Source organism: Trichosurus vulpecula, chromosome 3, assembly GCF_011100635.1.
Source record: "Trichosurus vulpecula isolate mTriVul1 chromosome 3, mTriVul1.pri, whole genome shotgun sequence".
NCBI classification, from domain to species: domain Eukaryota; kingdom Metazoa; phylum Chordata; class Mammalia; order Diprotodontia; family Phalangeridae; genus Trichosurus; species Trichosurus vulpecula.
This window is the reverse complement of record NC_050575.1, coordinates 113,163,679-113,173,158: the sequence shown is the minus strand read 5'-3', so window position 1 is coordinate 113,173,158 and position 9,480 is coordinate 113,163,679. Positions and strand designations below refer to the sequence as shown.

Here is a 9,480-nt window from a genome sequence, read left to right as displayed (position 1 = left end):
TTGGAGAAAAAAGATGACTCTTGTCCTGTCACTTACTATCTGTAGAACCATGACTTCGGTGAACCCCAGTTTCCTCAAGCGTGGAATGAGAGAATTGGTCTAGGTTACCCCCAACGGGGCTTCTAGCTCTATGTCCATGATCCTGCCTTACTACTCACTATGAGGCAGCTAGGTATCAGTGGATGGAGCTACTTTGGTCAAAGAGCTCCGAGTTCAAATCCAGCCTCAGATGCTTACAAGCTGTGTCACACTGGGTAGGTCACCTAACCCCAATCTGCCTCAGTTTCCTCAGCTGTAAAATGGAGATAACAATGGCCCCTAGGCTACTGTGAGGATAAATGAGACAATATCTGTAAAGGGACACATAAATGTTAGTTATTGTTACTGTTTTATGATCTTGAGCAAGTATCTTAACCGACCTTTTTCGACATATAAATTTCATCCCGTATTTCTGATTATCTTTCCAGCTCTATATCCTATGATCTAATTCCTCGGGATTGTCCCTTTCTAATCCTTTTCTTTCCTCTTTTGTATTACATCCATCTTCACAACAAACTTGTGAGATCCTGAGGTCCATTTTCGAGATGAGGAAAACTGAGGCTCTCTGCCCTAGACTAGAAAAGGACTCCTCTGGTGAAGCCCACTTCGTGACCTGTTCCGTGGCCTCGGCGATGTTTACTCCCGCACTCAAAGTCAAGGCTATTCTGCCCCGGACTGAGAAAGTTCGGCTCGAAGCAGCCCAGGCAACGCTTGCTCCTGCCAGGAATCAAAAGGGCGCAGGATAGTCAACAGTGGGTAACTAACTAATGACGTCGTTGCCAGGAGTCAAGATGGCGCAGAAAGCTACCTATGGGTGCCCAAGAGAGGGAGGTCGCTGCCAGGAATCAAGATGGCGCCCAGAGTTACAACTTCCCCTTTTGTGGCGAATCGGCGACACCGTAGCCCTCCTTCGAGCCCCACAATCCGTGCTCTGCCTTTCCGGTCATCGGGGCCCGGAGCCTGGAGGCAGCTCAGGACGGACATCCCTGTTGCGGGGCTTAAGCTCCGTCAGACTGGGGGCGCCACTTCCGCTGACGTCGGCGGCGGCGACACGTGGATGCAAGATGGCGGTGGCGATGGTGAGTGAAGGAGAAGCCGAAGCTGGGGCAAGAGCGGGGTGTCTGCGGGGGGGACCCCAAGGCCGGGGTCGGGGCCGGAGCTGCGGCCGGGTCTCCCCGCGCCTCCACCCCAGGCCTGGCCCCCATGCCCCTCTCGCCCACTCAGGCTCGGCAGGCCCGAGGAGCCTCCTCCCCCGGGGCCGAGGCCTGAGCGGAGGCGCCGCCTCGGACACTCCCCGGGGAGCCAGAAGCCGGGACCCCCGCTGCGGCCCCTCGGTCTCCTGGGGGCGGCTCGTCCCAAGCCCCTCGGGGCAGGGCAGGGGCCGGGACCGGGGCGCTGGGCTTTGGCACCTGACGTGAAGGGAGTGGACTTGAGTTCGAATCCCAAGTGCCTCCCACTTAATCCCTTTGTGACCTTGGCCAAGTCGCTCAACCTCTCCGGGCCTCAGTTTCCCCATCTGTAAAATGAAGGTGTTAGATTGAATGGTCTCTAGGATCCTAAGTCGTGTCCCCTCTCAGGTTCTCAGTTTCTTCCTCCGTAAAATGACCCGGTTAGACTAGTCGACTCCAAGGCTCCTTCCAGCTCCCACGTCCTGGGACCCCGTGGCTCCAGGGTTGTTAAATGTAGAGGGACTGTCTGAGAGGCTTAGCGCACACAGTTGTAGTTACGTAGAATGCATTGGAGACACTGGTGCACTGAAGGCAAGTCACTTTACCTCCACAACCTTATATTACCTATCTCCTTGCAAATCATAAGAGTGCTTGAAAAGAATGAATGGAGAGATAGGTATGGAGATACAGAAGTGTATGTGTGTATATGTAAATATATGTATATTCAATTAAACATTCATTAAGCGCCTACTGTGTGCCAGCACTAAGTGCTAGGGGTACAAAAAGAGGCAAAAGACTGTCCTTGCCCTCAACGAGCTTACAGTCTAATGAGGGGATACAACATGCAAACATTGAGACCAAGCAAGTTCCATACAGGGTAAATAGGAAATAATTAACAGATAAAGCACTGGAATTAAGAGGGATTAGGGAAGGCTTTCTGTAGAAGGTGGGATTTTAATTGGGACTTGAAGCATGTGTGTGTGCGCGCGCGCGGGCACACACACACACAGACACGTACATACATACATACATTATTGGTATATAGGTTATTCCTGTTGAGGAAATTACTCCACCAACACAAACAGACAACTGTTTTTACAACTTAGTCTTATGGAGGCAGAGGGAAGAAAAGTTACTTTCCCAGCTTCACACTACCAGGAAGTGTTGGAGGTGGTGCTGGAACCATTCTTCCTAACTCCAAGAAACCCAAGTCTTTTCTCCAAGGCGAACTCTGTTGTTATATATTAGTTTGCAGTTTACAAAAGCATTATTCACATTTCAAAGAGGAGGAAACCAAGCAATGGCAATCTCTCTGGAACTCTGTTTCTTCCTCTGTGAAATGAGTAGGTTGGATTAGGTAGCTTACATTTACATAGAATCTTTTAGGATTTGCAAAATGCGTTACATGACTTATCTCTTTGGATTCTTATCAGGACTGTGATATAGGAGTTACCAGTAGTATCCTCATTTTACAGATAAAGAACTGAGGCCCATGGTCACAAAACTGGTGAGCTTAGGAGGCAGATTTCAAACCCAGGTCTTGAAGGTCCTTTTCTGCTCTAAATCCTATAATATTTTGGGGCACTGAGAAATAAAATGAATTGCCCGAAACTAGTAAGTGTTAAAACCTTGGGTCTTTCTGACTCTAAATCGAGTGTTTATCCATAAAACACCAGGAATGTGGATGACAGACAAACCTTGGTCACTAGAATTGGGTTTGTGATTGTTGTTCCGCATCCTAGAGGGCTAGTGGGATGTTGTGGCAAAAAGCCCTGAATTTGGAGTTAGAAGATCTGGATTTTAATTTCTGTTCTACTACTTAATGAACTGAAAGAGTCACTTCTCCTTCCTTGGGCCTCTGTTAAATGAGGCAGTTTCTAAAGATCTTTTCAGCTCTGATGTTTATGCAATTCATTTACAATTTCAGCAAACATTTATTAAAAGTGCCAACTGTTACAGAGTACCAGATACAAAGTGTAGAAAAGACAGAGTACCTGACCTCAACAAGTGACAATCTAGTAAGTGGATAAGATAGGGCAGCTAGATGTGGTAATGGATACATTGTAGGGCCTAGAGTCAGGAAGACTCATCTTCCTGAGTTCAAATGTGTCCTCAGACACTTACTAGCAGGGTGACCCTGGGCAAGTCACTTAATTCTGTTTGCCTCAATTTCCTCATATGTTGCACGAGCTGGAGAAGGAAATGGCAAACTACTCCAATATCTTTGCCGAGAAAACCCCAAATGGGGTCATGAAGAACTGGACACAACTGAAAAACAGCAAGCAGATAAGATACAGACGCAGGATACAGTATTACATGAAAAGTACATTGGAGAGTTGTAAAACTGTTACATACAAATTTTGAATTGGAAGGAGGATGTATCAAATTCAACTTCATAGAGAAGGTGGTCTGAGTTAGGCTTTAAAGGGTAGGGTAGAAATTTAAAAGCAAAAGGGAGAGGAGGGAGGATGTTTCAGGCATAGGGAGTAGTAGCGTAATCAAAGGCATGGAGGTAGAAGAGCACTGAACACATTCAGGGAATGGAGGAGTCCAGTTTGGCTGGGATCATAGAGTACATAGAGAGTAACATGAGAGAAGATTGGAGTGTCATATTGTTGAGGGGTCCAGATGACCAGGTAGAATTTTGAACTTTCCTCCTCACTACCCAGTAGGAAGCCACCAGAGATTTTTGTGCAAAGCTATTACATGTCCAGATCTTTGCACGAGCTTTTGGGTTCAATATAATGCATGGATTGGTGAGGGGAATGAATAGAGACTATTGCAGTAGTCCAGGTAAGTTGTAATGACTGTCTGTACTAGGTTAGTGGCAATGGGAAAAGAGTAGGAATTTGATGCCAGGGTTCAGCACAGGTAGAATTGACAGGTTTTGGTAATTGATTCTTCTCTCATCTTTCAAAGATAATACTAAAGTTATAAACATGCAAGGAAATAAGCATTTATTAAGTGCCTGCTATGTGTCAGGTATTGTCCTAAATGATTTACAGATATTATCTCATTTGATCCTCACTAGAGCCCTGTGAGGTCTCTTTCCATTTTACAGTTGAGGAAACTGAGGCAAACAGACGTTAAGTGACTTGCCCATATAGTGTGTGAGGTCAAATTTGAACTCATGTCTTCCTGAGTCCCAGCACTTTATCTGCTGCACCACCTAGCTGCCTCTCATAGTAACATGGAAGAATAAATGGTTGTGTTAGAGACAGAAATAGTAAAGTCAGAAGAGGGAATAGGTGTAGGAGGAAAGATAATAAACTTGACTCTGGGTCTGTTGACTAGGAGGTGCCAGTGGGACACCCAGGTGGAAATGTTCTGTAGGTACTATGCCTGTGTACAAAGATACATTGTGTAGCTCAGAAGAGATGTCAGGATTAATTCAATCAACTGACAGGTGTTGGCGATACAAGTACAAAGGAAACCATCCCTGAGGAGTTCGCATTCTTGTGGAATCAATAAGGTATCGATTTGGGAGTCATCTGTTTTAAAGCTGTGGCAGTAAGCAAAATTGGCCAGGGAAAAGGAGTAAGAAAGAGGACTGAGGATGGACTCATGGGAAGTGGTTGCAAATAAGGTCCAGATGAGTTCTCCTAGTTGATCCCTGAGTTCTGTTCCAACACTGAAGTCCTGTAATCTGTAAGCCACTTTCTTTCTCCAAGAGACTGTTTTCTCATCTATCAAATGGGTAAAAATACTTCCACCATTTAATTTATCACAAGAGGAATGTGAGATAAGTGCTTCATGGTTGGTAAAGCACTGTATAAATGTGAGCTACTTTTACTAAACGGGATGAGAACAATAACACGCCACCCTCACACCTCCCAGAAGCTGTTGAAGTAAAGATTGTTTGGTCCATAGTAAATCTCATTCATCAGGGACTCCTGCAGGGATAGCTGTTAATTTCATCCCATGTACATTTACAGAAAGAAACAAAACCTGTAGCAAGTAAGTGACATTTGTCACTCAACAGAGAAGAATGTCCCTGGGTGTTGGTTTTCTCTTCTCCAGGGGTGATACATTGATTGTTGTGAACCTACCCTCCCTGTCAGTGGACAGATGACTAAACCTTTCCGTTTAATGAGAAGTAATTGCTTGGAAAGGAATTTAGGTACCTCGGGGATCATTTCACAGACTGTCTTCTGTAGGTAAGAAATGTTAGATACTTCTTAATTGAAAGATTGTTTGAACAGAAATTTGCACATAGTAGGCACTTAACAAATGTTTATTGATTTTGATTAATTGATTGAACAGATGATATAGAAACAAGAGTGCATAGAAACCCATTTCCACCCTCATTCCCCTCATCTCTTTTTTGTTTTAGACATCTAGGAAATCTGTGGAATAAGATAGTAACAGGAAATTAGGCCAGTTCCTGCCTTGGTGAAGACATTCGGTAAAGCAGTATTGACAGTATTTGGTCAGTGATAGAATACTCTTTTCAGAGTTGGGGAGCTTGGGGTTGGGTTTTTTGGTTTGTTTGTTTTTTGAGGAATAGTAAATTAGCAAAAGAAACTTCCTGCAATGATTCAGTGTCAGGGATTCCACAAGGAAATATTGTGCATATTATATGATACAAGCACACACCTAGAAGAAAGGCCCAGAAGGGCTCAGTATATTGTATGTTTTGCACATAGTCCCTTGAACTTTTTAGCAGCTATATTATAAAACAATTTAAAGGATGTTGTGAAGGAGATTTCATGTTAAGTCCAATAGTGAGAGTTGGAAAACTAACTTGTTAGAAGAGATGTGTATAATATGCAAATTGTGGTCACAGATTGACTAGAACTGGCAGTTGACTCAGTTTCTCATAGGGGAGCAGGACTCCACCCCTGACACACAGATTTCACAACCTAGTAAGATGAAACTTGTCTTTCAGTTTCTAGACTCCTGTGGCGAGACTTGATTATAAGACAGCCAAACAGGAACTAAGCCAGTGACTGTGAAGCTTCATGGTCGTGGGAACTGGCTGTTTTGAAAGTTAAGATTTTAAGTGCATGTCTAAAAGTTCTCCAGGTTTTTTTTTTCTCCTCTTTTCCCCCACCCTCCCCCATGCACATATTGCCCTACACCTTTTGTTTGATTCTTACCTCTCCTTTTCATGTTTGGTTTTTGTCTCTCTCTTTCTGGGATGGGCTGCCATCAACCATATCTGTGTTAGGATAGGTGTTTTCCTGAGAATGAATATTTCTGTGCTGCCTTATCCACTGTTGCCTCAGGGCTAACTGTAATTTCACACATTCCCCTTGGTTTTCCAAATGTCTTTTTAACCTGGGTTTGAGTCATTACTGTACCATTACTGTAACCAAGAGTTAAACTAGCCAACAGTGTGAAACAAGAGGAAGGAACGTGCATCAGTGTTTAGTGAAGACAGCTACCATTGATGTTATCATTTTGGTTAAACTTGGGAAGTGTTCATGTACTGGTTTTTTTGACATCTCTTTGACATTCAGTTTAAAGAATTTCTTCCCTCTCGGGTGTCCCGTCCTTAGTGTTTAGTTTTGGTCCTAAGAGAATGATAAAAGATCGCAAGGGCCCTTTTGAACTAAGGAGGCTATGCTGATGCTCAACATCACAAAGAAAAGACCTCTTACTATCTATCCATAGCCAAAAAGCATTTGTGTCATCGGCCCCGGGAACCTTATGCCAAATGGTAATAATAACTGCGCCTGTATTAAAAGGATCAGTGTGCCAGTGGACCAGCCTTGATCCCACAGTAAATTAGCCACAACACTTTGGGCAAGTCTCTTCCTGTCATTGCACCTCAGTTTCTCCATTCGTAAATGGGAGAGGGGTGAGGTGGGTATAGCGATTTTACTATGATCCCTTCTAGTTCTGATATCCCGTGATACTGTGTAGGGGCTGCATGTTAAAGGTTGCTTCCCTATGGTGCTTAAAGCCTTGAAGTGTTCTGATTCCTTTTCATTCTCATCACCCTTGTGGTTTTGAATAAAGATCTAGCTTCTTTTTTCCCCTGACATGTTAATTATTGGTTATGTCACTGTGTACTTACTCCCTGAGCCTGTGCTCAGTGTGGTACTCTGTTCTACAGACACCACTGGACTTTAGGAACACTTAACTGACTGCCTCATTCTCTTCTGTGTGCACAGACGTGAAATACTGGGGCAAGTGATGGTTTCTCCTTGCATAGCCAAATTTTTTTTTTTTTATCTTCAGGCCCTTTATAGAGGATACTCAATGTATCCAGGAAGGATGGAAATAACATTAAGTTGCTACTTGCTTTCCTCCTTCACCTGGTTTCTCTTTTACAACCTTAGCAGAAGCTTTCCTTTGATCTAGCATTTAACTAACGAGCAGGAGAATGCAGATGGTCATGGTAACAGAGCTTCCTTTTCTGAGTTTCAGTCCAGGGGGGTGAGAAAGACACTAGATGAACCTAGAGCCATTTGGCTTCTTTTGAATGATACAAGCCACCCATCACAAATCTACTTTGATCCATGAACCATTTGCTTAAACTACTTTTTTCCAGATGTGGACCAGGGACACTTGTGACTCCTCTCTTTTCCAAGTCTTTTATTATTAAATGTTTCTTAAAAACTTAACATTAAATATTAACCAATTAAACTTGCTTAGTAACTATTTACATGTTAATTTTCAGTCACTTCTCACCATGGTTCCTTACCCAATCTCATTTACAGTGTCTCTTACATTATTCTGTTAATCTTCATTACTTCCTTCTCTACATTGTTAACATTTCCTTCCTATATACTGTATATGCTTAATGAGACGAGCATAAATTTGAAAGACCTTTGGAATTCAGGGGTCTTTTATATGTAGCCAGTAGGTCTTTTAAAAACACATATGTGCACACAATATGGGCTGTATTTGAATTCTAAGCCTCCTTCAAAAACATTAGCCTGGAGAGTTAGATGTCCTATCCATCCAGCTAGAAAGATCTAGAAGGAGTCAGGGCCCAATTGGGCTTATTTTATGGGTCCTGTTTCTGGACTGAGAGGCTTTAGCTCCCTTCCTTTACCTTGGGGGACTCCAGAAGGATCATGGGATAGTAGGATGAGCCCTGGCTGTGCCTCTAACTAGTTGTATGACCTCGGGCAAGTCAGTTCACCCCTTCGAGCTTCAGTTTTCATCTCTTTTACATATGATTCCTTTAGATAACAGCTCTGAGGTCCCTTTGAGCTCTGCTGTTAAAGGATCCTGTGATTTCAGTCAGGAAGTTTTGTTCTGCCTTCCAGTCTTACTCCAGTTACACATCCTTTGCAAACGTCTCCTTCTAGTCTGTCCTCTTCTAGATTATATATAAAGGGGACGCTTCACTGTGTTTTATTTTTCTTGTACTTCTCCAAAGCAGTTTTGGTCTTATGTTGCCTGTCAAGTAGTAAATCATAGCTACTTAGTTTCCCTCAGGTCTGTTCAAGCTCTTGTTGTCTAGATGATCTTTCCTCTTTTTTCCTTCTCTTTCCCTTTCTCCTCTCCCCTCCCAACTATTTTAAAGTAATTTTCTTTGTCTCTGTATAACAGATAGTGGTTTAGAATAAATACAACATTTCCAAAATTTCTCATGGTGAATTTTTTGTTGTGGTTGTTTTGGTTTTTTCTCAGTGATTCCTTTTGCTCCATAAAGTCTCCTTGCTAAGTGTATTTTTGCTGTCATTCATTTGTAACTCCATTCTCTGGAGGCTTTACTTGATTAAGTAGTTGCTCTCATTAACTGCTTATATGACCTGTTCCCCAAAGCCTTTTGTCTCTTGCTAGTCTGATGTGAGGCGGATTTTCTGAGCTCTTGATAGCAAGTTGTAGAGTGATCCAAAAGAGACTAGCATGGATGGGCACGTGTTGGTGTGCTCTTAAGAAGGAAGATGATAATTTTAGCTGCTTTTCCCGAAAGAAACAGGTTTAGTGTGGGGATTTGGAAAGCAGAAAAGGTGCAAAAAAAGCAATTCTTTCCAACTAAAGAGGGATATGTAGAGTTAGAAGGGAGCTTGGGAGGGGGGCATCTAGTTTCGTTTCATCATTTTATATATTCCTTGGATCTCCCAGGGATTCAGACCAATCCTAAATCAGTCCTTAGCTAGTAAGAGACATTGAAATGCTGAGATGTGATTTTTGTGTAGAAAAGGAAAGGAAGGATTAGCTTTTGGCAAGAGGTGGGTGTGGTTCAGTGGAAGGACCCATAGATCAGGAATCCAATCTGATTTCTTTATACTAGCTTTAGCTTTATGACTTTAGGCATGTTATATCTCCTTGTTAACCTCAGTTTCTTCATCTTTAAATGGAGAGGGCA

General features: G+C 43.1%; 1 protein-coding gene across 1 annotated transcript in view; it reads left to right on the top strand.

The window, feature by feature from the left end:
- Positions 1-989: 989 nt before the first annotated feature.
- TM9SF4 (transmembrane 9 superfamily member 4) overlaps positions 990-9,480 on the top strand; it is a 59,320-nt gene continuing 50,829 nt past the window's right edge. The window contains exon 1 of the mRNA XM_036750727.1: positions 990-1,118. Coding sequence (XP_036606622.1) covers positions 1,104-1,118 — 15 coding nt within the window. The 5' untranslated portion in view covers positions 990-1,103. The remainder of the gene's footprint in view (positions 1,119-9,480) is intronic.